We start from the raw sequence: 12,758 nt of genomic DNA, 5'->3' as shown, positions 1-12,758 counted from the left end.
TCATGATGGCTAGAGGAGGTACTGTGTGTCTGAGGTGAATTGTTGCTTTCTGATCTGCTTTCCGCTCAGGTCTGGAGAAGATTGAGAATCTACAGCAACATGAGAATGAAGAGATCTACAAACTAGCCTTCGAGATTATTGACCAGTACTTCTCAGGCGACGATGTGAGTTATAAATCACACACACAGTCCAGGGCTTCTGTTAGGAAAATGTGGCGCCAGACATTTGACCTGCAGCATTTTCATTAACCGGACCCATATGCATTGGGTGCGTAACCTGATTAGGGTGTCTACCCACGGTGCTCAGAAATACAGATCACATTTTGATTAAGGTAATTAATCTTAACGGAACATGCAACGGCGTGCATCCTTCTTACTGAATTCCGATGCAAACTTTGAAGATGTTAGAATAACTGTCCACATGTACTTTTCCTCAGACAACAAGACCAGTAACAAACAGCAAAATCACTAGCCTGTCAATCTACTATCCACCAGAGTAGAAAAGTTGACCTTTTCTATTGATCAGCTTGTCGTTCGCTACGAGAAATAAATATCTAAACAGACTCTGGGACTGTTATGAGACGATAGATCACAAATTCATACAACCAGTAGGTGTCGTGACTATCATTAATCTGATGACTGTGTTTTAAAGTATGTTTAATTGTTACTCGATTGAAGTTAATCATGTAACAATTAACTCATTAGACATTTGGTGCACCACAGGAAAAGTTGTTTAGCGAGTTGCTGTCTCTCGACTTTAAACTCTAAAGATATACAGATATCTCTTACATCAATAACAGTCAATTATGAATTTATTATTACCTCATATCAGTCTCATTCTGAACGTCGCATACTCCTTGATATCTGAAAGAACACTAACCTCATTGATGAATCAGCAATACACAAATTGGCTTAATAAATAATAACACAGAATACCCGTACACACTTACATGAGATAAAAGTCCCTAGTGAACTGACTCCGTATGAGGGCTTGTTACATAAGGGGGAGGGGAAAGAGAGGGAGAGAGTCAACTTACTGTACATACATTTTGGAAGCTGCGCTCATGGAAATACGTATACTTAGCACCCTAACCACTGCTCATTCAGATTAGAAATGCAATATATATTTACGGTAGATGTGTTTCTCTGTTGTCTCTCTGAAACCAATCGATCCCTCTATGGGTAATGGCTCGATGTAAGGCTCTGATTATCCACCAGAGGTCACAATGTCCTTAGTTGTAGAGCTTCTCTGGTCTTGGAGTGTTCTTTAGAATAGATACTTCAGACATACCAATTGTTGTATGGGAGGGATTCTTCCTTCCCACCTCGTGTCTTTTAGTCAAAGTTCTAGGACCACTTTTTACATGCACAGCTGCAGACTGTGGGTGTTTCTGGTCTCCTAGGTGAGGTTATCTTCTTCTGTAGAGATTGAGAGTTTCATAGTTTCTAACCATTTCGTGTCGGCTGGTCTGTGGAGTTTAAACCATTTTCAGCCATGTAGCCACCGCTCCACGCTGTCTGGTCTCAGTACAACGTTTCTAACCATTTCAACGTGTGGACCGCGACCTCACGTCTTTTTGGTCTTGTAGTTTTAACCATTCATGACGTCCGGTTTATACCGTCCGTCTGCTTGGTCTGTATGTTTATTCTTAGCGAGTCCTTTTAGCACTCGCCAAAGGGACGTTACGTCATGCTGACGCTAACTCTGAGCTCACTTGGACGTGGCTACTGACTGGGCACAAGTTTATATGAATAACTATTCTCATTTAGAAGGCTAAAACCACATTGCTATCTTCACAAAAGTATTCTCATATTTAGTCATTTTATACCACATTTAGATGTAAACTTGATACATAGGACGTGTGCACTTTCAGAGTAAGTTACTTTGTCATACCATCCTTGACAACACAAAATAATAAACCATATGACAGGATTATTCTTTCGATCCTGTCTTACCATTAATAACATTCCTATCTAATGAATATTGTTCCGAAGTTCATTCTTTGGCCGTTTTAGAGTTTTTGCCAGCAAAAGTCTCTCTGAAACTCCTTAGTCTTCCAATACTGCAGGGCAAGAAAGAGTTTTTGCAACTGTTTATGACTGGCTGTCATAACCACTAGATGTGGGGACTTAATTATATTCAGCCACGCGCATTCGTAAGGTCGGGCAATGATGTTTGGCGATTAGACCTGGCTCACATTCTGCGTTTCAATTCATCCCAAAGTTGTTTTATGGGGTTGAGGTCAGTACTCTGTGCGGGCCAGTCAAGTTCTTCCACACTGATCTCGACAAACCGTTTCCGTATGGACCTTGCTTTGTGCAGAGGGGTGTTGTCATGTTAAAACAGGAAAGGACCTTCCACAAAGTTGGAAGCAAAGACATGTCTAGAATGTCGTTGTGTGCTGTAACGTTAAGAATTCCCTTCACTGGAACTAAGGGGCCTAGCCCGAACCATGAAAAACAGCCCCAGACCATTAATCCTGAAACCGAGGACAGACATTTTTACGCGCTTCACCGCCTGCCTACCGTTACCAATCGACATGAATGGGAAGCGTGCTTCATTTACCAGTTGAATTATACTGAACAAAAATATAAATGCAACATCCAGCAATTTTAAAGATTTTACTGAGTTACAGTTCATATGAGGAAATCAGTCAATTGAAATAAATTGATTAGGCTCTAATCTATGAATTTCACATGACAGGGAATACAGATATGCATCTGTACTCACAGATACCTTTAAAAATAAGTCGGTATCTGGTGTGATCACCATTTGCCGCATGCAGCGCGACACATCAACCTTTGTATTGAGTTGATCAGGCTGTTGACTGTGGCCTGTTGTCCCAATCCTCTTCAATAGTTGTGCAAAATTGCTGGATATTGGTGAGAACTGGAACATGCTATAACACGTATGATCCAGAGCATCCCAAACATGATCAATGGTATGGCTTATGGTAAAGAAATTAACATTAAGTTATCTGGCAACGGCTCTGGTGGACATGCCAATTGCACGCTCCCACAAAACGAGACATCTGTGGCATTGTGTGAGACGACTGCACATTTTAGTGGCCTGAGCACAAGGTGCACCTGTGTAAAGATCATGCTTCTTGATGTGCCACATCTGTCAGGTGGATGGATTATCTTGGCAAAGAAGAAATGCTCACTAACATGGATATAAACAAATTTGTGCAGAATTCTGAGAGAAATAAGCTTTTTGTGCATATAGAACATTTCTGGGATCTTTTATTTCAGCTCATGAAACATGGGACCAATACTTTACATGTTGCATTTATATTTTTGTTCAGTGTAAAAATTGTAGTTCTTTTTAATTGTGGCCATCTACCTGTTTTTAACATTTGATTGGAATTTAGAATTGTTGCGTAATGACTGGACTCCAGCAGCAATGAATGAGCTTGTCGTGGAAATTCTACACCAGGGACAAAGTCAAACTTAAAGGAATCTTTGTTTTGTTAATTGGAGAGGTTCCAACCAACTCAATGCACCAAGTACACATGGTGATTAGGAGCTCCTTTGGGGCAGTCCCGTTAGATCTCTTTTAAATACAGACAAGTTATATTTGCATGATTTAGCTTATTCATAATTCATCATTAACGTCTGCGTCATTCATGTGACAGACCAATACGTCACAAGGCTTCTTCTCTCTAAGCTGAATTGCAGATACTGATAGTGAGGATTCGTTCAGTCACTTGCATGAACACAGAAAACGGTTATTAGAAAAGCACAAACACAGAACACAGAAATTCATAAATAGAAAAGCACCAACATAAAATGTTCCATCACAAGCTCTTTGAAGAGCTGTAGCAGCAGCCCTCTTGTTGTCTGACAGAGTTCCCCCTTAAACTAGCCTCTGTATCTGTATGCTGTGCGCGTGTGATAAATATTAGGACACATAACGACTAACACAAATACACACGTGCCAATTTAATCCCACTAAATTTAGCAAATTAACCTAGATCCATTTTTAAGCATGACCAGTCAAATGTATTTACATAAAACTTGTATTTACATAAATGAATAGGCTAAAAAGCATTGTTTTGCAATGGGATTCTACCTTTTCTTCTGGACAATTGGTCGGCACCCATGTTTATTTATCGTCTTTTACCAGCTAACAGAAACGCTGACACGCACACATCCCTCACCATTCCTCGTCTTTGTCTCTCCTTCCTAGATTGATGAGGATCCCAGTTTGATTCCTGAAGCCACCCAAGGAGGGACCTTCAACTTTGACTCCACCTCCAGCCTGCAGAAGGAGTTCAAGTTCTAGGAGCCGGTCCATCCAGCTTCACTAGTACTGTCTAACCCACCCCAGACATTCATCCATCTATCTCTCCTCCTATCTGGCAACCTAATACTGAAGGATTGAACCCACCTACTACCATCACCATTACTCCAACATGGCAACCCACCTTGCGATTTGAAGGATTCACCCACCAACTCCACAATACACCACCTCTGCACTGAAGGGTTACTTAAAACTACCACCTGCCACCACAACCTGGCAACCCAATACAAACGGGTCCAGGTAATTCATCCAGCACCAGTACAATCTGGCCACCCGTGTGGGGAGGATCTCAGGCAATCTTAGCAAATGCTTTGAAATGTCACGTGAAAATCACAAAGGAAGAAAAAGCCTTTTGAGGCAATATTTTTGAATTGCCAAATGTCACAACTACACACATGCACACACGCACAAAACACACAGTTGAAGACACTTGGGAATAATTTCTGTGCATATTTGTTTTAGAAAACAATATCACAGACTGGGAAAGGATACTGCGGTTTATTTTTGTGCTTCACCTCTGGATTGTCCCCTGGTTGTGGACACGCTCGCTCGCTCTCCCTTGATGTCCGAGTGCCCCCAATTAATGATGTTGACCACAGAGCGAAACAATGAACAGGCATGGACCCTGTCCCCCTCCCCAAAGTCCTAGGACAGGAAGAGGTGGGATTTAGGCAGGAAGAGGTTTTTAGGCAGACTGACTGACAAGACATTTTGACTCACTTTTATTTTTATTTTTTATTTTTGCTTTTGACTTCTCTTGAATCATGAGTTATGGATTTTTATTTATAAAAAAAATACATGTAATTAAAAATATATATAATGCTGCAAAACTGTTCATATAAGTATATAATTGTTTTGCAATTTTGCTCTAATTCAGGGGAGAGCAAAATAAAAAAGCTTCATTTTTTTCAGGTCTGGCAACCTGAGGTTGGAGGAAAACCACAGAGAATGCTAGAGGACTCTAGGGCCCAAAAGCTCATTTTAACATGGGCAACTCCATTGAAGACTTTCACCATTTTAAACCAAGATGGTGGATAAATAAAAATGGGTCACTCAGGCTGTTTACCATTGGAAAAAATGTAATGGGGTGGCTCTCCCATAGACACCAATGCGTAGCAGCTGAGTCTGGTCTACTTAGTTCATTGACTACCATTGGAAAAAGAGAGAGTGGGATGTCTCGCTTAAGGAAGGCTCACATAATTCCATCTAGGTCATCAGCCAATGAATTATACTTGTGAGTAAACATTTCATAACAGCAGGTGGCAGCCAACCTTGGCTTAATACCTGTTCAAACACACTACAGGTGTCAGTATGCATCCTTTTAGTTTGTTTACAAACTCATAGAAGTATTAGAAAATGGACTACTTCAAAATGGAGATGGCCTCAATGGTGCTGCCCATTCTCTCACAGACGCCATAATGGGACCGGTACAATGATGCAATGTCCATGAGGAAAACACTGTAGCCCAGAGGACATGAAATCCTGCTGCAGAAATGATGTCACTTCCTGTGGAGAGCAGGTAGTGATGTCATAGGTCTCTCAGACATTCCTTGTATTAACTAATGGTTGTGTGCCACGTCATCGACTGACAGATTGCTGTAACACATGAGTTGGTTAGCTGATATGTAAAATACCTGTCCAGACTTTGTAAGATCCAGAATGCATCAGAAACACCTTGTCAGAACTCCAACAGAAGAGTTGACTGTGAAAATTAAAACAAACTTATATTTGGCAACAACAACAAAAAGTATTACCCCATTCTTATAAAAAAATTGTATTTTATGTTGAAATAGAAAATATTGCAAGGTTTGTCTTTTTCTGGTCCAGGTATAGAACATGACTGAGGCCTTTAGTGGCTAAAGGTCATATTAGAATGAGCAGAGCCATTGAGGGCTTCCACAATTTTAATGTAGTCAACTGGGTGGAACTTCCAAATTCATTGGCTTAGCCCTCCTGGTGACCCTGTTGGAGTAATGTCCAACTGGGTCATCAGGAGGGAACAGCTAAAATTGACTACTTTTTAAAATGGAGATTGCCTCAATGGCGCCACCCCTGCTATCACAGAAATGGCACAGAAACAAAGAGGAGTCCTCTATCTCTCTCGGACAAGTATGTGGAGCCTCCAGGTTTACTATTTTTACTTTTAGATTTTCTTCTGTCTTATGCACATTTTTTTTCTCTCTTCCTGCGGAAAGAAGACAGGACTAACAGAGGATAGAACATGACCTCTGACCTATACAGAACTTTATTTAATGTTTTTTTAAATGAGGTCACAGTTCATAAGCATCCTGAATAATGTATATCTCTCAAACTCGTCTTTTGAGAATATATATATTTCCATAAAGCCTGTACAAAGCTGCTGCAGCTGAACAGTCATTGTTGAAACGGACTCACTCTGCAGAACGATAACATTGGCTACTTATTGTCAGAGATGGACGGGGAGGTTGTTCCTTTGACGTTTTGGGTTTTTTGTTTTTGATTTTCATTCAATTTTTTTTTGAACATTCATAATGTGTTGTGATGACATGCTGATGAATCTGAGAACAGTTATGTCTGTCTGTAGGGACAGACTGTGTCTTTGTACCGTCCAAGAGCCAGTCCCAGTTTGTTTCCAGGATCTAGGAAGTGTGAGGGAAAACGCTAACCCAAAGCCCTGGTCCCTTGTCTGAACTTGTGTTCCTCGGTTATGGCCCGTTCAAACAGCGCACAGCAAAAGCCGGGAAGGATTTGTAAGGAGTGGGTTTGGAATAGGGGGGTGTTCAAAGCAGCCCAGGCTTGTTTGGGAACCAATAGTTTATTACTGATGAACAAAACCCTAGAGGGTGTCGTGAACTATCCCTAGACGGACCGAGCCACTTTAACGAATTACAAGTTCTTTGTCTTGTATCAGAAAACGATACAAGCTTATGTTTGTTGCAAGATTCTTACTTGCCAGAGAAAAGTTGTTTTTAAAGAACTTAATAAAATGTCAGTATTTTTCATTTATACATTTTAGATTGAATTCTTCTCTTTTAAGGTGGCTCGCTGATGCTTTCAACTCTTGTGCACATTAAAGACGTGAGTGAGTGGAAATTCATTGTGCCTTTTTTGTTTTTAATTTCTACGAAACAAAAAAATTCTCAACCACAAATGTACTAATGAGAAAAGAAACAAAATGCTAGAAGCTGTTGAGGCATCCAGAATGGGAGATGTTCATGTGGTGTCTCATATTGCTGGAGTCTGCCACTGGAGTAGTCAATGCTGTGCTCTGCTGAAGAGAGCGATTTGTTCTACTCCTATTCTGTTGTTTGATAATTGTAACCCATTTTGACATATCACCCCTCTTTCCTCCTATAACTACAGTGTCTTGAGAAATGTTTCAAAATACATTAAATCAACAACAAATTCTCACCCATCTACACACAATACCCTGTAATGACCAAGACAAGAAAATACTATAATTTACAGAAATATTCACACCCCTGAGTTGATATGTAGAATCACCTTTGGCAGCGATTACAGCTGTGAGTCTTTCTGGGGAAGTCTCTAAAGAGACTTGCACACCTGGGAAGTGTGACATTTGCTTTTAAAAATTCTTCATTCTGTCATTGTTTGTTGATCATTGCTAGACCGCCATTTTCAAGTCTTGCCATAGATTTTCTAGCTGATAAATCAACTGTAAGTAGGTCACTCAGGAACATTCAATGTTGTCTTGGTAAGCTACTGCAGTGTATATTTGGCCTTGTGTTTTAGGTTATTGTCCTGCTGACAGGTGAATTTGTCTCCATATCAGCTGTAAAGCAGACAGAACCAGATTTTCCTCAATGATTTTGCCTGTGCTTACAGTAGCTCTATTCTGTTTATTTTTATCCCTCCCCAAAAAACTCCCTAGTCCTTGCTGATGACAAGCATACCATAACATGATGCAGCCACCACCATGCTCAGTGACGTTGGATTTGCCCCAAACACAACTTTTATTCAGGACATAAAGTTAATTTCTTTGCCACATTTTTCACATTTTTACTTTAGTGCCTTATTGCAAACAGGATGCATGTTTTGGAATATTTTTATTCTGTACAAGCTTTCTTTTCACTGTCATTTAGGTTAGTATAGTGGAGTAACTACAATGTTGTTCCATCCTCAGGTTTCTCCTATCACAGCCATTCATCTCTGTTTTATAGTCCTCATTGGCCTCATGGTGAAATCCCTGAGCGGTTTCCTTCCTCTTCGGCAATGGAGTTAGGAAGGACGCCTGTATCTTTGGTTGTGACTGAGTGCATTGATCCACCATCCAAAGTGTAATTACTTCAACATGCTCAACGGGATATTCAATGTCTGCTTCTTTTTTTTTACCGTTCTTGCAATAGGTGCCCTTCTTTGCGAGGCATTGGAAAACCTCCCTGGTCTTTGTGGTTGAATCTGTTTGAAATTCACTGCCAGACTGAGGGACCTTACAATTATCTGTATGTGTGGGGTACAGAGATGAGGTTGTCATTCAAAAATCAAGTTAAACACCATTATTGCACACAGTGAGTCCATGCAACTTATGTGACTTGTTAAGCACATATTTACTCCTGGGCTTACTGAGGCTTGAAATAACAAAAGGTTTGAACACTCACTTGACATTTCAGCTTTTAAGTTTTAATGAATTTGTAAGAATGTCCAAACAATTCCACTTTGACATTATGGGGTATTGTGTCTAGGCCAGTGTCACAAAATCAACATTTTAATCTGTTTTATATTCAGGTTGTAACACAACAAACTCTATAAAATTCCAAGGGGTGTAAATACTTTGAAGACACTACATTCACCTCACCACAAACAAACCCATCAATGCCACATTCTGCTAATCAGGGGATTATGACATCACTTCCTCTCATCTCATCCTTAGGACATGTTCTCTGTACTACTGATCCTAACCCAAAATAAACGTGCTGCAAGCTTTCTGATTGATACAGTAACATCAAGGTGTATTGTCTGTGTCTGGAAAAATTGGTGAGAGATTCTTATTCTGAAAGAAGGTACAAGGTGACTATGCTCTCATGGATGTGATTTAGAGTTGCTGTACATGGTACCTGGATAAATATACCTGACACATTTGCTCTTAAATACTTAAGACCAATGAAAGTAATCGGCTTTACTGAATATACAACTAAAGGTTCTATTTTAATGTAACTGTATATCACCAATCCCTTCAGTCTGGTAGTGTCAACACTTCAATCTGTAGTAGTAACCATTGATTTAACTTCCAGGGAGAAACTATGACCAGCAGGACTAAGTTGTGGCTAAATAAGGAGACCACCTTGTGGTGTAGAAGGATACTGCATCTTCTGTAAATTGTAAAAATGAGTGGCACTTGTGACATTGCTGTGGGGAGATTAGTTGAATGTAAGACATGTCATTGTTACAGTGAGTGTAAAAACAGGTGGATGATCCCGTTGGGTTTTGTCCTTTTGATAAAAGTAGCCATTTAATTCCAATCTGCGATTCTCAAGTCCCATTAAATAGTTTCCTTCATAGTGAATGTTACAACTGTTTCTATATTCAAATAACCTACTGGCATGATACATACTGTGCGACATGGGGCTAGTTAGTGATAGGAGCACAGTTAGCTTATGAAAAGCTTCACATGTTCCCTTTTGTCCAAATGTGTGTGTGCCTATTCTTTACCTGTTTGTATGAGAGCCCATGCCTTGTCCATTGATCTGTGTATTTGCCAAAGTTTTCCATATATCCTCGTGTGTGTGTGTGTCTGAGTTACCCCTCAGCGCTTTCTGATCAGTGTGGCCAGAGAGTCCAGGGCCTCTTGGAGCCCCAGCCCGTTGTGAGTGCTGCACCCCTGCACCTCCCAGTCTCTGTCCCAGCACTGCTCCAGCCCCAGCCCACCCGTCACCTCCTGGAGCCCCATCGCCTCTGGGAGGTCCATCTTATTAACCAGCACCATTAGAGGGACTCCCCTCACCCTCTCATCCCCCAGCACTTGCCCCAACGCCGCCCTTGCCTCCCTGATCCGTACCCGGTCTACCGCGTCCACCATAAACAGCAGGGCATCGCATTCCTCCATGTGGTCTCCCCACTGGGCGCGCATGCCCCCCTGCCCCCCTATGTCCCACACGGTCAGCTCCGGGCCAGAGTCCAGCTCCAGCGAGCCCACGTTGAAGCCTACGGTGGGGGTGGTGTGCGCCAGCTCGCCCCTCTGAAGGCGGTGGAGGAGGGTGGACTTCCCCGCCCCGTCCAGGCCCACTAGAACCACTTTGGCCGTGTGGCTGTGAGACTGTCTGCACAGGGCCAGGCCCATGTCAGACAGGACTTTGAGGTTTTTATGAAAGATGAAGGTTTCTGCAGATCTGGTTGGAGTCCATCCAAGCTTGTCCTTTAATAGTCCAATGAGTGGAGCAGATCAGTTAGTTAGAAATGAATCATCACGTCTTCAGTTATCAGCAAGGTCATGATTCCTCTTTATCGTGTTGGTCTGTGAGTATGTAATCCAGCTGCTTGCCATTACACCTTTTGTGCTGAAATGGAGGCTCCTACAGCACAGCTGAATGTCACTGAACAGTCATAACCAAGTGAGATAGCATCTAGTTATTTTCATGTGTTTGCATGCAGCTTTCTAAGCCGGCGCTAGCTCCCATTGGACTAATCAACCCAGCTGACTGGGATCTCAATCCCTGGGGATGGTAACCATGGCATTGGCTTCATCTGGGTTACACCTATGGCAGTTAAATAATTCAAGTAGTTGATGAGAAATTGATTGTGTGTAGTTTATTTTCAGAGCTACTAAAATCAGAAATGGGTGATGGAGGTGCAATTTGCTGACATGAGGGGCAACAAGATGAGTTAAAAATGCTTGTTATCAAACAAATAGACAAACAGAAGGGCACAGCCAATCTGACCAAGGATCTGTATTAAATGTACTTCTGTTCTGACCCTAGATGAGAGTGAATAAAACAGGAAACACCCACTGAATCAACTGGGTTGCGTTCAGTACGTTTTTACATTCTGGTGCGGAAACTGCTGTACTGCCACGGATCACTCCGGAACTTTCATTACGCACACCTGTCCCTTATTCCCACTGATTGTACTTGTATAAGTGTGCCCTTTGGTTTCCATTGGGCTGTCCATTATTGTTACATTGTCCGTTGGTGCGTGTGAGTACCTGTGTTTTGGGCTTTCGTTCCCTTGTGGATTGCGCAGGTTATTACAGGTCTCGTCCCGTGTGTTAATCATTGTGCGTGCGTGTATTGATTCGAGGTACTCCTCGCTCTTTTGTTTGGGTTTCAACCCTGTGTTTTGTGTACGTGTTTGTTTGGTCTTCGTCCCTGTACCTTTACACGGCTCGCAGTAATTTGGGCTAAATAAAAACCCTATTACGCATTCCTGCGCCTATCTCCCGAATCTCTTCATACGAACGTGACATGTACTTAACGAACAGTTGAAAAACAGAGAGGTTGGGGAACGCTGTTAACATGGCCACTGCCCTTTAATTACGTCACTCATCGCTTCAACCCACACCTTGCCACAGCCACCAAACGGGAGCAAACGTATCTTAAAGTCTGTTCGAGTACACAAGAGAATGTTTTGAGGAGACGTGTTGTTCAGTACAAAACATTCCACAATGTAGAAAAGGTTCAAGCACACTGAACAAACCTCTGATAACCCCCCATGATTAACTGAGTGATCAGGAGAGAGATCAGGCTTCTTGCAAAACCTGATTTATGAGGATTATGGCATCATTCATGTTTGGGGGGTGTTTATTTTATGGTCGCTGCGCGGCTGTGCACAACTCCAACACCGTCATTGTTTGCTGACGACACGACGGTGGTAGGCCTGATCACCGACTACAATGAGACAGCCTATAGGGAGGAGGTCAGAGACCTCTCCCTCAAAGTCAGCAAGGCAAAGGAGCTGATTGTAGACTACAGAAAACGTAAAGGACGTTCACATCGACGGGGCTGTAGTGGAGCAGGTTGAGATCTTCAATTTCCTCGGAGTCAACATCATTTAGGATCGGTCATGGTCCTCACACACCAACACAGTCGTGAAGAGGGTACGACAGCGCCTCTTCCCCCTCTGGAGCACAGGAAGATGGTGGCACCTTAATTGGGGAGGGCGGGCTCGTGGTAATGACGAGAGCGGAATAAGTGGAACATCAAACATGTTTTGAATGTGTTTGATGCCATTCGCTCCGTTCCAGCCATTTATTATGAGCCGTCCTCCCCTCAGCAGCCTCCACTGCCCAGGAGGCTGAAAAGATTTGGCATGGGCTCTCGAGATCCTCAAAACGTTCTACATTTGCACCATTCAGAGCATCTTGACTGGCTGCATCACCGCTTGGTATGGTAACTGCTTGGCATCCGACCGCAAGGCGTTACAGAGGGTAGTGCGTACGGCCCAGTACATCACTGGGGCCGAGCTCCCTGTCATCCAGGAACTCTATACCATGCGGTGTCAGAGGAAGACCCTAAAAATGTTCA

At 42.3% G+C, this 12,758-nt stretch overlaps 2 protein-coding genes across 2 annotated transcripts in view; one reads left to right on the top strand and one right to left on the bottom strand.

Annotated features, from left to right (window-relative positions):
* The window catches only part of LOC129820747 (importin subunit alpha-4-like), a 30,573-nt gene extending 23,195 nt beyond the window's left edge, over positions 1-7,378 (top strand). The window contains exons 16-17 of the mRNA XM_055877686.1: positions 70-164; positions 4,189-7,378. Coding sequence (XP_055733661.1) covers positions 70-164; positions 4,189-4,284 — 191 coding nt within the window. The 3' untranslated portion in view covers positions 4,285-7,378. The remainder of the gene's footprint in view (positions 1-69; positions 165-4,188) is intronic.
* An 890-nt stretch (positions 7,379-8,268) lies between these two features.
* LOC129820750 (ADP-ribosylation factor-like protein 11) lies at positions 8,269-10,837 on the bottom strand. The gene has a single exon (XM_055877689.1). The coding sequence runs from the start codon at positions 10,577-10,579 to the stop codon at positions 10,046-10,048; it is 534 nt and encodes a 177-aa protein (XP_055733664.1). The 5' UTR covers positions 10,580-10,837; the 3' UTR covers positions 8,269-10,045.
* Between the last annotated feature and the right edge of the window lie 1,921 nt (positions 10,838-12,758).

This window comes from Salvelinus fontinalis, chromosome 23, assembly GCF_029448725.1.
Source record: "Salvelinus fontinalis isolate EN_2023a chromosome 23, ASM2944872v1, whole genome shotgun sequence".
NCBI classification, from domain to species: Eukaryota; Metazoa; Chordata; class Actinopteri; order Salmoniformes; family Salmonidae; genus Salvelinus; species Salvelinus fontinalis.
Note: the sequence above shows the minus strand (reverse complement) of the source record. Positions and strands in the feature narration are given on the sequence as shown.